Source organism: Thecamonas trahens (genome assembly GCF_000142905.1).
Source record: "Thecamonas trahens ATCC 50062 unplaced genomic scaffold supercont1.12, whole genome shotgun sequence".
Lineage (NCBI taxonomy): Eukaryota > Apusomonadida > Apusomonadidae > Thecamonas > Thecamonas trahens.
The window spans coordinates 113,084-126,741 of NW_013657668.1; the positions used below are offsets into that span (position 1 = coordinate 113,084).

Consider the following 13,658-nt stretch of genomic DNA (forward strand, 5'->3'; position numbering starts at 1 on the left):
CCTGGGGGAGGGGGAGGGGAGTGGGGTGGTTCGGTAGCTGCTTTCACTGGACAACCTGGTCCACTCGCTCCCTCGGCTGGCCACCGGCCGTGCCGCTGGTCCGTGCGTGAGGGGGCCACTGGTAGTGGGTGGCAAGGCAGCTCTCTCTCTCTCTCTCCTCCCCCTCCCCCCCCCCACACACACACGCATACACGCACGAACACCCACACGCACGCACACGCATACATACGCAGTCAAAGGCGCGCAAGAAGTTACGCAGGAGGGAATGTATCCCAGACGGCGGGCTGGACGTGGAGGCTTTCTGCGGACGAACGGGCTCAAGCTGGTAGTGGCAGCGCTGGCGGTGTATGTGGTGGTCCACTTTGCCACCTCGCACACCGGGAGTGAGCCACAGGCAGGGCGGATGATGGCCGATCAGGGCCGTGGGAGTGGTGCGAGTCGCGGAGATGGTGCCGGGCATGGAAATGGTGTTGGTCTAGGTGACGCTGGGCGGGGGCTTGGCAGCCTGACGTTGGGCAAGAGACACGGTCAGCCGCCGCCGCCGCCGTCGCCAAAGGCGCACGGGCCCGATGGAGGCGGCGGGCGATGGGCAAAGCCAGCACCCAAGCCAAGCTCGCATGTGATTGATCATGTGCATGGGGAGCATGATGAGAGCGAGGGCAAGGGCGAGGGTGAGGGCGAGGGCAAGAGCAAGCACGACTCGAACAAGTGGCCGCAGCTGTCCAAGGAGGTGGTGGCCAAGTACGCGTCGAACACGGGCAAGATTCTGGTCACGTTTGCCAACCACAACCACGAGGACTACATCCGCAACTGGGTCTACCACCTGGCTTCGATTCCGATGGACAACTACTTGGTGTGCGCCTTTGATGATGAGCTGATGGAGTACCTGACGCAGAACGGACTCAACGGCGCGTTTGTGCCTGCGGTTCTTCGCAAGCAGACCTTTGAGTGGGGCTCGGCCGGGTTCAAGAAGCTCAACCGGTACAAGTGGGAGGCAGCACTCTCGATTCTCGAGTGGGGCTTTGGCCTCTTCATCACCGACGCCGACACAGTCTTCTTCCGCGATCCGATTCGGTGGGTGGAGGACTACGGCGAGGACGCCGACGTGCTGGCGTCGACCGACTACCTGCGCCCGACGACATGGAAGGACGAGTTGGAGGATTTGACGCAGACCCACATTGCGTGGTGGGCGCAGAACATCGGAATGATGTACCTGGCGCCTAGCGAGCGTATGATCACCTTTTTCCGCAAGTGGACCAAGCTCATGAACGACAACCCGGACTACGGCAACCAGTGGTCGTTTACTGAAATGCTCTCGGACGGCGTCGAGGTGGACTACTCGGACGGTCTGCAGGGGTACGCCAAGCTGGAGCTCGCGTCGAATCACACATTCTGGGCTGCCAACCACAGCGTGATTCTGGGCATGCTCCCGCTGGCATACTTTCAGAACGGCCACTCGTACTTTGAGCAGCGTGGATGGCGCAAGCGCAACATCCAGCCGGTTGCTGTCCACACCACGTACGTGTATGCGTTCAACGGCGCAAAGCGGCACCGCTTCCGCGACGACAAGCTCTGGCTCGACGACGACGCGTACTACTCGAGCGGCTACTTTCTGGCCTTTGACAACGTGCCGCCGCCCGAACTGATGGTGGACCACTCATGGGACGTTCCATTTGACAAGGTGCCTGCGCATCACCTGGTCCTTGTCGACTACCAGATCCAGCGGGTGTTTGAGGCGATGGCCGTGGCCCGCGCTCTCAACCGAACCCTCGTTCTCCCGCCTATCTACGGCACCTGCGATCGGTACTTTGCCCAGCTCAACAAGTGTCGCTACCCGCACGCCGAGAAGGATGAGATTCAGTTCCCGGACGTCGTGCCTGCCGACCATGTCTTTCGGCAAGAGCTACTTCTTGAGGTCCGCGAGGCGTCGTTCCTCACAAACCCGCGGGTGCCGATGGCGGTGCTCTCGGACCGGGTCTTTGTCAACGTCTGCGACGAGCTCGACGGCACGCGTGAGGTTGTGGCACCAGTCGCGCCCGCAGGCACCAAGGGTGACGTTGAGTGTGTCAAGCGCTCGCTGGCGCGGTTCGATGCCAACTATGTTGCTGCATCGACTGTCCACCTTGCAAAGGGACTCACCGACGTCGAGCTCGCTGATGCGCTCGCGCCGGCCAACGCGGCCCGCGTCCTCCACTTTTCGTCGATGGAGGGCACTTTTGCCGGCTTTGAGGACTCTGCTGATGCCCTCGCCTTTCTCAAAGATGCCCGCAAGTGGATCGGCACTTGGTGCTGTACCTACGCCTCGGGCGCCATCCACTACGACTCGGCGCCGGCCTTTATCCCACGCGACATGATCTCGCGTGTCCCGCCTGTCTACACCAACAAGTTTCCGTACAAGGATGATACCGGCCAGCCGCTCAAGTTCTCGCCGCCACCGACGCCGCCCAAGGCCTAGCAGTGGTACAGCAAGGCTCGAACAACGAGTAAATGCCAATCTGTCTCAGGACAGCGGCCGAACGGCACAACGTATGCCCGGCTCGAGTCACGCAACCACACTGGACTCGAGAGCGGACAGCATGCGGGAGGAGCCATGCCAGGACCTCTGCAGCCGGTTCTCTGTAGAGACATGCATCCGGGTGCGGCATCTCTCATTCATGGCGACGTACGTGGGTGGGTGGGTGGGAGGGGGGGGGGGGGGGGAGAGGAGGTGGGGAGGGAGGGGGTTGGGCGGCAATGGGGGCGATGCGATGCCGGGCATCATGGGCATGATGTGGATCATATCACTTACCACACTCTTTGCACACACACGAACAACCACGCACACACACACACACACACTGACTCACGACCTCGCTCTATCGCTCGGTCGCTCGGTCCCTCTGTCGTCCTTTCTTTGTATGTGATGGACGGGCCCGCCGACCCGCCGCCATCGGCTTCCTCGCTCACACCCGTGCTGACTCATCGAACCTTGATGCTGTAGCATTCTTGTGTGGATGCCGGTGGGAACGTGTATGGTACTGCTTGCTGTACTGGTGCTCGGCGATGAAGCGCAGCGCGAGTGCGATGCTCCGCTGGCGGTGGTCCTCGCCGGCTTTGCCGCCCTCATCTTTGCGCGCATCCTGCCTTACGCCATGCTCGTGGGCCGCATGCTCTACGGTGTGGTCAAGGCATATCCGCCGCGGTGGCGCATAATCTACCATGTTGCCACTCTCGGCCTCCTTGGCGTGTGGGCGATCATGGGCCTCATCTCGCTCGCATCCTCATCGACCTGCTCCGACACCGCACCCACGCTCTTTGGCGCCACCGCTCTCCTCGAGGCACTTGTTCTCCTCTGGCTCGCCATCGACATTCCGTTCATCTTCTTCCTCGAACGCGTCTGGTTCCTCCGATGGCAAGAGTCCGAGTATGATGTCGACGATGATGGCGACGACGACGAGTGCTATGACGACGAAGACTGGCATGGCGACGGCGAGCCGTCATACTCGCTCAACGACCGCCTCTCATCCACAGACGATACCATCTCCAGCACTACCACCACCACTCTCCGCACTGATGACAACACGGACGGTGATGGCGGTTCCAGTCTCACGATCTCATACGCGTAGTAGCCCACCCTCCCCAACCACTGAACCACCCAACCACCTTTCATTCGCTATACACACCCAATCGCCACCTTTGATCCCCAGACCATGCCCCCTGATCTCTCCCTCTCGCTCTTCCTTCCTCAAACTATCTCCACGACTCTGTCTCCTCACGATCCGCCGCTAACGTCCGCACGCCGTGACCCACACGCCCAACCACCTCTCCCTCCACCACACACACACACACACACACACACACACGCACACACACGCTCTCTTTCTCTCTCTTATACCATGTCGGACACCTCCCCGACAGAAGACGCCCATGCCCCCGCCACCCTCCCGCAAATCCACACCTCTATTCTCCGCCGGCTGTCGTCGACCCACACAGCCCACTCGCGCCTGACGCCCACTCTGGCGGCGGCTTCGGTGGCTGCTGCGGCTGCGAGTGGCGCCTTGGATGCTGTCAGCTCGCCAGCCATCACGTCATCGCCGCTGGGTACTCCAGGTCTGGCAGATGATGGGCCCGGTCGCTGCGAACCGGCGTTTGCATCACCGCTGCCGTCGCCGGTGCCGCAGCTGACCTCGCCAGGCGTCGACGTCCGCATGCCGACCACGCCGCCAACCACGCCGATGCCCACACCGCTAGCGGGTGGGGCGACGGCATCGCAGACGGTGCACCTGCCGACCTTTCTCCGCACGCTCTCGGCGACAGGGCTCTCGCTCTCGGACGCGCGGGTCCACGAGGCCGTGAGCGTGTGCATGGACCACCTCGCGGCCGGCTACGAGGAGATGGATCTGGCCGTCTTCCGGCGATCCGTCGCACCCAACTCGCTGGTTATCGACAAGGCGCTCTCGGGCGCCTTGTTGTTCCGCACTGGGAGGCCTTTGCTGGCGAGGTGGGCGATCTGTTCGAGTCGGCCGGGAGCAACGAGTCTGGAGCGGTGGCGACATACATCCCGCAGCTCGCCAAAGTCGACCGCAAGCAGTGGGGCATCGGCGTGTGCACCATTGACGGGCAGCGGCTTGCGCTGGGCGACGCCGACGTCCCGTTTTCTATCCAGTCATGCACCAAGCCGGTGACGTACTGCATGGCGCTTGAGGCGTATGGCCGCGAAAAGGTTCACCAGCACGTCGGCATGGAGCCATCCGGCCGCAACTTTAACGAGCTCGCCCTCGACTCGTCAGGCCGCCCGCACAATCCGCTCATCAACTCGGGTGCCATCATGTGCTGCTCGATGGTTGCGCCGTCCAAGCCGCTCTCGCAGCGGTTTGCTCTCGTCATGCAGACGTGGAAGCGGCTGCTGGGCGGTGGCGACGTCACCTTTTCCAACGCTACCTACTTGTCAGAGCGAGCGACGGCCGACCGCAACTTTTGCCTCGCATACATGATGCGCGAGGCGGGCTCGTTCCGGAAGGCACCGACCTCGACGCCGCGCTCGACCTCTACTTTCAGATCTGCTCGATGATGGCCTCGGCGTCGATGCTCTCGATCTTGGCTGCCACGCTCGCCAATGCGGGCGTCTGCCCCATCACCAACGAGGTTGTCTTCTCGCCCGAGACCGTCGAACACTGCCTCTCTATCATGTTGACCTGTGGCATGTACGACTACTCGGGCGAGTTTGCCTACCGGGTTGGCCTCCCGGCCAAGTCGGGCGTCGGCGGCGGCATTTTGCTGGTGGTCCCGGGCGTCATGGGCATCTGCACCTGGTCACCCTCTCTTGACGTGTACGGCAACTCGGCGCGCGGTCTCGAGTTCTGTGAGACCTTTGCCGCTCGGTTCCGCCTCCATCCCTTCCACCGCTTTGCCGACGACAGCGGGGCCAACGTCGAGCGCCTCGGCGCACAGCTGATCAAGTCCAAGGCCGTCTCGCTCTCGGTCCACCTGGCCTCTTTTCTCTTCGCTGCTCGCGACGGCGCAGTCCGCGAGCTTCAGCGGCTGCTTGCGCTCGGCTTTCCAGTCAACGCCACCAACTACGACTCGCGGTCGGCGCTGCATCTTGCAGCCTCCGAGGGCCACAGCCACGCTGTCTCGTTTCTTGTGGCGCAGCCGGGCATTGAGCTCGAGCCGCGCGACCGGTGGGGGCGGACTCCGCTCGACTGCGCCCGGCTTGCTGGTCACCTCGACGCCATGATCCTCCTGCGGGCGGCGGGAGCGTCAGACGATGGTCCGCCGCTTGCCTCGGCCGGCGAGAGTGACCCGCAGGCCTCGTTTGACATTCTGCCTGGTGACGATCGGCCGGAACTCAGCCTTGACGTTGACCCGATGGAACTGTACTTTCATCTGCCGCGGCGTGAGCGGGCGGCGCACCTCGCGCATGTGGTCGACGACGACGCGTCGGGCGTAGTCCACCTCCGCTCGATCGTCTCGCTGTTCAAGGAGATGGGCGTCCGCGCGTCGGACCTTCGGCTCAGAACGCTCATGTCGCACCTTGCGCTCCCGTCGAGCAAGGCACCGCAAAGCTCGCCGCGGACGGCAGTGGCAGCAGTGGGTGGTGCTGGGCCCGATGAGGTCGAGGCGGTCATGGTCGAGGTCGGTCTTGAGTTTGACGACGACGCAGGCGGCGACCTCAAGCCCTCGATCTCGCATGCATCGATAGCAGCCGAGGCGCCGCACTCGTGGGTCGGACACTCGTCGTCAATTGTGACGTTCTCGACTCTTGAGGCCGAGCTACTTTTGCAGCAGGCGCGCTCGACGAACAAAACATATGGCGGGTTGGAGCGGGTCGACTCGCTCAACGACTCGTCAGCGTCGATGCTGCTGAGTACGACAACGCGGTCGTTTCCTGCGGCATCCGGGCTAGAGGCGGTCGAGATGACACTCGACGAGTTTGCCAAGCGGTGCGCTCGGCTCGACGAGTACCATTTTGCCTTTTTGGAGGCTACAGTTCAGTCCCGGATGGCTGTCCCGTCGTGGTCGTCGTTCTCCGCGCGGATGACCGAGGCGTTTATCAAAGTCTCGCGCATTCCGGCGCTCCACCGCGGCGCGTCGGTTGCATCGTACATTCCGCTGCTCGCGCAGCAAAACGCCGAAGCGTGGGGCCTGGGCGTGTGCACGGTCCACGGCCAGCGGCTGGCAATGGGCGACCTCCCGCCTGTCTCGCTGCAGGCGGTCACCGCGCCGATCTCGTACTGCCACGCCGTGGACAAGTACGGCGAGGATGCGGTGCACAAGGTGGTCGACCGCGAGCCGTCGGGTGAGGCCTTTAACGCGCTCCTCCTCAACCACCGCGGCGTGCCGCACAACCCGCTGGTCAATGCCGGCCATCTCGCAGTCCTCGCCCTCATCCTCGCCGAGCAGTCCAAGGGTCGCGGCCAGGCCTCGTCGCCGTCCGAGGACGCAGAGCGGTTCTCGTACTTTGAGGAGCTCTGGTCGCACGCCGCCGGCAACGTGGCGCCGACGTTCAACAACGCTATGTACCTGTCGGAGCAGGAGACCGCCGACCGCAACTACTCGCTGGCATACATGCTGCGATCCAAGGGCTTGCTCGAGAACACGCCCGGCTCGGTCCGACGAACGCTCGACCTCTACTTTCAGCTCTCGTCACTCGAGCTCACGCCTGACGAGCTGGCGGTTGTGGCGGGGACGCTCGCCAACGGTGGCGTGTGCCCCACGACACAGGAGCGGGTCTTCTCGGCCGATGCCGTGCGGGCGTGCCTCTCGGTCATGTTCTCATCCGGTGTGTTCAACTCGTCAGGTGAGTTTGCGTACGACATCGGCGTCCCGGTCATCGCCTCGGTCTCGGGCCTCATCATGGTGGTGGTGCCCGGCGTGATGGGCATGGTCACCTTTGCGCCGCCGCTGCTGGAGAACACGTTCTCCATGCGTGGCTACGCCTTTCTGCACAACCTCGTCAGACAGCAGTTTTCGCTCCATGCGTACGCTACCTCGCACCAGCTCTCGAACCACGACGATGCCAAGGCTCACGCGGCCGAGGCCGTCGACGTCGTCAAGATCGACGTGACCCAGCTCCAGTCGGAGCGCGAGCATGAGGCCGTGTCTGCCGTCCTTGTCGCCGCTGCCCTTGGCGACCTCCGCGAGCTGCGGCGGCTCAAGGCGCTCGGCGTGACCTTTGGCTGCTCCGACTACGACGGCCGCACCGCGCTCCACCTTGCTGCGTGCGAAGGCCACGATGGCGTCGTCGAGTTTCTCCTCGACGAGGGAGAGCGCCCGGTCTTTCGCGATCGCTGGGGCCACACCGCAGTTGACGACGCCCGCGACGTCGGCGGCGCCGTCTGGTTCCTTCTCCGCCCGTTCGAGGCCATGGCCGAGTCCGCACCTGCCCACAGCGAGGCCAACACCCAGATGCGCTACAGCCGCGGCGCTCCCAAGTCCGGCACCAGCGCCGCGCCCGCTGCCAGCCTCGACTCGGACTCGTTCGCCAACTCGCCATCGGATCCTGATCTGGCCGCTGGTCAATCCGACATTGTTGTCCTGTAACCCACTTGCTGCGGGCAAAGCCGTGATACGCCTCGGCCAACTTGACTCCAAAGCGCCATGTCGGCCGCGCCTCGGAGCGGCACTCCGGGCAGACGGGGCAGCGGCAGACGACTTGAAGTACCACACAGCCACACACATGCACATACACATGCACATACACATGCTCGTACACATGGCCATGGCCATGATGACTGGCGACGAGAGGCCGAGTCCAGAGAGCCTCAGGCCGGAGCCGGAGCCGGCGTCGGCGTCGGCCACGCTCCGCCGCGGCCTCTGCACCGCCCACCGCTATCGACGCGCCCAATGCCACTTGCGGGAACGACATCGACGCGATACGCCGGTGGGCGGGTTGACTCGCTCGAGCGGAGGCTGCTGCGCGAGGAGATCCTGGCGCTTTACGGCCGACAGCATCCCGGCAGGTCAAGCCGATCGTCATCGGGCGAGTTTGCAGACGCGACTGGGTGCGGCGGCGGGAGCGACGGGTCGATCGCGGACGGAAGCGAGAGTGGGGGCGAGAGCGAGAGCTGTGGGAGTGATAGCAGGATGGAAGTGGCGGCGCGAAGGGTGCTGAACCACATCTCAGTGACGGCAACGTCATGCTCGAGCTCGAGCGAGACCTTGAGCGAGGCCCGGAGCGTCGTCTCTGACGGCAACGACCTGCTCCATGCATGGGATGCGGCGCATACGCCGCGAATGGAAGGATCGAGCCGTAGTACGCCACGGTCTGGGCGCCATGTGGTCGATGCGACGGGGACGGCCGGCGAGCGCAACTCGCGACTGGTGAGCCTCTCAGCCAAGCTGCACAACTTTGGCGGCTCGCTGCGGCGGCTCGACCGCGGTATCGTGTCATTTGTGGCCAAGTCTTCGGCGGCGATCACGTCAAAGCTCAAGGCGAGCCTCGGTTTCGACGACGTCGGTGCTGGCATCTCGATCGAGGAACTGGTGGCCGGCCTCACCCGAGAGCAGCGCGTGGCGCGGGCGGGATACTTTATCGAGGACGCGATGCGCCACCGGTACCAGTTTGGCAAGGGCATGTACTACTTGCAGGACCCGCGACGGATGGCGGTGGTCTCGCTCCGCGAGCACTGGGCGTATCAGGGAGCACTGCAACTGATTGTGATGTTGTACATGGCGCAGGCGCTGCTGGTGCTGCCTGACGAGGCGCGACCGGACGGGCGGCCGGCGACGGTGTGGCGAGTGGGCGTCATGACTGCATTGCATGTAGCCAACGGGCTGGGTGCGGCGACGATTTTCAGCGACGTGCTGCTCCGATCGTATGTGTGGGGCTGGCGAGCCTTTGTACGGTCCAAGGTCTCGCTGCTTCAGGGTGTGCTGGTTGGTGTGCTGGTGGTTGACACTCTGGTCGCGCTGCTAGGGCTGACGTCGTCAACCGGGCGTGGGTTTAAGCTGGTGCGCGCGGGGCGGGCGCTACTTGTGTTTCGATCGCGGCGTGTGCGCGGGACGGTGGCGGCGGTGGTGGCGACGATTCCATCTGTGCTTCATGTCTCGCTCTTCATTGTGCTTATCATGCTGATGTACGCAATCATGGCGATCCAGCTCTACAGCGAGGTGGACGGGTACACTACATTTGAGAACTTTGACTCGCTGGTGCCTGCAATGCGGTCACTGTTTGTCCTCCTCACGGCCGACAACTATCCGGACGTGGTAGTGCCTGCGGCGGGGCGGTCCGGGTATGCTGCGTGGGTATACTTTGCGTCGTTCCTGATTGTGGCGACGTTTGTCTCGTTCAACATTGTGCTCGCGGCGATGGTCCCATTCTACAAGGACGAGCATCTCAACTTTGTGCTGATGGAACGGGTTCAGGAGCGCAAGGCGCTCATCTGCGCCTTTGCGCTCATCGACGTCGACTCGTCGGGCTGTCTCGAGGTGCCCGAGTTTGTTGAGACGGTGCTGAGGGTGGCGCCCGAGGCGTCGCCGGACAAGGTGGCCAAGCTGTTTGCGTTTGCCGACGCCGATGGTGACGGGACGGTGGACATGCTGGAGTTCTTCGACATGTGCAATCTGCTCGTGCATCGCAAAAAGGACTTGCAGCCGGTCCACGGCCGGTCGCGGTACTGTGTCCCGATGCGGATCCGGGTCATGGTCCACGAGTTTGTCGAGTCGCCGCTCGTCCAGTGGCTGCTCTTCATTCTCCTTGTGGCCAACACGGTGGTGTTTTGCCTCTTTGGTGCGGTCTCGAGCGAGGTCGAGGATCGTTTGCATGTCATCAACGACGTCTTTCTTGGCGTCTTCACCCTTGAGGTCGTGCTCAAGCTCGCGGCGCTCTCGCCGACGCTCTTCTTTGCCGACGTCTGGTCGCGATTTGACTTTGTGGCGGTCATTGTGTGTGGGCTCGGTTCACGACTGGTCAATGTGTACATCCAGCGCGCGGGTTGGGCGTCTGCAGGCGTCAAGTTCAACGTCCAGAGGTGGTCGCGGGGGCTGGGCGTGGTGAGGATCTTCCGCATCATGGCGGCGTTTTCGGCGTTCAAGGCCGTCGCCGAGACACTGTACAACATCCGCGGCATTCTCATTCAGTTTCTGGGCATCATCGGCCTTATTTTTTACATGTACGCCATTGTCGGGCTGGATCTGTTCACATATGCGCTGTCGGACGAGTGGGTCAACTTTGAGACGAGCTCCGGGGCAGCTCTGGTGCTATTCCAGGTACTCGCCGAGGCCGAGTGGGCGGATTTGATGTACGCCGCGATGGGGCACACCTCGGACTGGGCGGCGTACTACTTTCTCAGCTTTGTCGTTGTCACCAACATTCTCATCCTCAACACCTTCATCTCGATCCTGCTCGAGGCATTTGAGACTGGGTTCGACATGAACCAGTTCAAGGTCAAAAAGTCGCACTTCAAGTCGGTGCTCCAGCGGTTCATGCCGTCTCGGGGCCGACGCGATGGCGAGCGCCGCAAGCGAGTCCGGCTCAGGGTGCCTTCGGGCTCGGGCTCACGGTCGGGCTCGTCATGCAACGACATGCCGGCTCGCCACGACTGGGAGCAAGCCATCCACGGCGAGCAGCTGGCAACCATCAGCGAGCGCGAACTGGCCGAGCTCGCGGCGGCCGGCGTCGACACGGCTCACTTGTCGCGGCTGATCGATGTCCGCCGCGAGTCGAGCACCGATCTTCTCGCGCCTGTCGACATAAGCCGCCCAGCCGTACCCAGGGTCGACGTTCTCCCGCCAACTCCGGCTGTCGAAAGATCCCCGGCATGCGAGCTGGACGGTTATGCGCTCTCGCAGTCGGACGACGCAGAAGCCTCGCTGACAGACTTGGTGAGGCCGGGCCTTGCGCTGACATCGGACGCGGACATTACGGCCCTTGGGCAGCAGAGTGTAGTTGGCCCAGCCGAGGGCGAGTCGTCCAGCGATTGGAGTGATGACGAGGAAAGCGAGGTCGATGTGGATGCTGTGCTGGCTGTCCTCGCAGCGCGGAGGAGCGAGCGGGCTGCGCGCGCAGCCCGGGTCCGGACATGAAAGCGCACGTGCGCAGGAAAGCCGCATTGCCAGCTTTCGCCCCCTGGTATGCTCAGGAGGTAGGGCAGCCGTAGCGAGCCGTCCATGCCGTGCAGGACATCGAGGTGACACGCGGGTGGCGAGGCGGGTGTGGTTCGTAGGTGAATGGCGGAATGGCATCGACATAAGAGACCGAGACGACCGGCGAGCTAGGGGACAGCGGTGCAGAGGTACAGAGCCAGGCCGTGGTGTGAAAGAAGCGGCGCTCGGTGAGCGCATCGTACACGCCGTACTCGCTGATTGCAAGCATGCCAATGTCGGCGTGAACGAGCGAAGCCTCTGTCGAACCAGGTGCAGGCCAAGCCGGTGTATCGCCGTGGGCCGGCATCGAAGCGGTCAGAATGACGCCCGACGCGGTGTTGCCGGTGTAGAGATTGTAGCGGAGCGGGTCCGGAATGCCACCGTAGAGGCCAACGAGGGGGATGACGAGTGCCACAGCGAGTAGCAGAGCAAAGTACGCCGAGGCCGCGAGCGGCGAGACAAACGACGAGTACGCGTCGAGAACCGGGAGCAGGTGGCAGGGAGGTGACGTATGGGCATTGACGCGCCGGCGGTACTTGGCCGCCGGATCATCGATGCCGGAAGCAGGGTCTGAGTCCGGCGACAGTGCCAGGACCGGTGCAATCCAGAGAAGCGCCAGCAGTGCAGCGTGATGGAGGTTCCAGGCCCAGACAGCATGATTCCAGCCGTGAGCGTAGAGCGAGACAACGATGTAGAGGTGCATGGCGACGAGGGCGGCGGCGACAGCAGCTGCGGCGAGGTCCAGTACGCGGACAAACAGCGAGTGGGAGCTGTGCGGAGGCGGCGGTCCCGGTGCGAGCGCCCAGAAGCCAATCGAAGCAGCGAGGAGGACAAGACCGCCGCCAACTTCGAGGACAACAGCGGCGGCTTCGCCGTAGCGGTCGATGATGGCCAGGAGAAGGCTCGCGCCGGGCATGACAGAGGCAAGAAGAAAGGTCCGCGCTGGGCCGATGACAAAGTCAAAAGCACCGGCAAAGAGCGAGGTGAGCTTGCCGAGGCCAGAGGCCAGATACACGCCTGCAAGGATGATGCGGACAGAGGCAGTTCCGGCGACTTGCGGGAGCGCTCGCGGGACAGCGCCGAGCCCGATCAGCATCCACGAGAGCTCCCATGTGTACGGCTGAAGTCGGCGCTCGTGTGGGACAACGACGGCGAGACCAAGAAGGCCAACCGCGAGCACGAGTGTCCGGAGGAGAGTCTGTGCCATGATGGGCGGGCGGGCGATGGCGGCAAGGACAAGAAGCGAGGCAGCCAGATACGCGGGGACAAGAACCAGATCCAGCGCGGGAGCCCATGGCACCAACCAGCACGGCAGCCAGAAAGCCGGCAGCGGAGGCAGCGATGGTGGCGGAGCGAAGAGCCATGACAGCAGCAGAGTGGGCACAAAGGCCTTTGGCGCCGCCCATGTCATGGTGACCAACAGAGCCATCACCGTCACCGCCGTGGTCAGCTCCCATAGATGGGTCGAGGTCATGCGGGCGGAGGCCTGTACTTTGCGCATGTTGTGGAGGAGGAGGAGGGGGGAGGGGGGAGGGGGGGGGGGGGGGGGGCAGGGGACAGGTGGGGCCGGGGGGGGGGGGGAGAGGGGGGGGCGGAAAGCCAACCTGTGTGGCGGTGGCAGCCAGGGCCAGGGTCAGGCTCACACCACAGCTACGAACAAGGCACTACATCACCTGACTGCACACACACTCACACACACACACACACACACACACGTACATACAACACACGTACATACAACACACACACTCTCTCTCTCTCTCTTGCTCACACCCATATACGCTCGCACACTCTCTCTCCCCTCCCCTCCCCTACCCGAACACCTCCACACACACCTCCCTCCCCCCCCCCCCGCTCGTGAAAAAAAACTTTTCAATACATAAGAAAACCCCCATTCCGCGTTGGAGCCTAGCCAAAGAGCTAAACGGGAAATTTGTTTTTTGCAACGTTATTAAGCTGATTAAATCAAGCAATACAGGGACAGAGTGAGACATGAAAAAACGAAATAGCGAGGAATAGGAGATCTCCCAAAAGGAGTCAAGATCATATGCAATGATCAAGATGATCGCACACACAGCGCGATCCAACTGAGG

General features: G+C 63.1%; 5 protein-coding genes across 5 annotated transcripts; 4 read left to right on the forward strand and 1 right to left on the reverse strand.

Moving 5' to 3' along the window:
• Window positions 1-207: 207 nt before the first annotated feature.
• On the forward strand, window positions 208-2,504 carry AMSG_03220 (glycosyltransferase family 77 protein). The gene has a single exon (XM_013904611.1). The coding sequence runs from the start codon at window positions 266-268 to the stop codon at window positions 2,453-2,455; it is 2,190 nt and encodes a 729-aa protein (XP_013760065.1). The 5' UTR covers window positions 208-265; the 3' UTR covers window positions 2,456-2,504.
• Window positions 2,505-3,011: 507 nt separating this feature from the next.
• Window positions 3,012-3,636, forward strand: AMSG_03221 (uncharacterized protein; the record flags this gene model as incomplete). The annotated part of the gene is made up of 1 exon (XM_013904612.1): window positions 3,012-3,636. One exon carries the CDS (start codon window positions 3,012-3,014, stop codon window positions 3,603-3,605), a length of 594 nt encoding a protein of 197 aa, XP_013760066.1. The 3' UTR covers window positions 3,606-3,636.
• A 180-nt stretch (window positions 3,637-3,816) lies between these two features.
• On the forward strand, window positions 3,817-8,155 carry AMSG_03222 (glutaminase isoform). The gene is made up of 3 exons (XM_013904613.1): window positions 3,817-4,418; window positions 4,466-4,892; window positions 5,000-8,155. Exons 1-3 carry the CDS (start codon window positions 3,876-3,878, stop codon window positions 8,020-8,022), a joined length of 3,993 nt encoding a protein of 1,330 aa, XP_013760067.1. The 5' UTR covers window positions 3,817-3,875; the 3' UTR covers window positions 8,023-8,155.
• A 377-nt stretch (window positions 8,156-8,532) lies between these two features.
• On the forward strand, window positions 8,533-12,028 carry AMSG_03223 (ion transporter). The gene has a single exon (XM_013904614.1). The coding sequence runs from the start codon at window positions 8,566-8,568 to the stop codon at window positions 11,503-11,505; it is 2,940 nt and encodes a 979-aa protein (XP_013760068.1). The 5' UTR covers window positions 8,533-8,565; the 3' UTR covers window positions 11,506-12,028.
• On the reverse strand, window positions 11,558-13,066 carry AMSG_03224 (uncharacterized protein; the record flags this gene model as incomplete). Its single annotated transcript, XM_013904615.1, has 1 exon — window positions 11,558-13,066. One exon carries the CDS (start codon window positions 13,064-13,066, stop codon window positions 11,558-11,560), a length of 1,509 nt encoding a protein of 502 aa, XP_013760069.1.
• Between the last annotated feature and the right edge of the window lie 592 nt (window positions 13,067-13,658).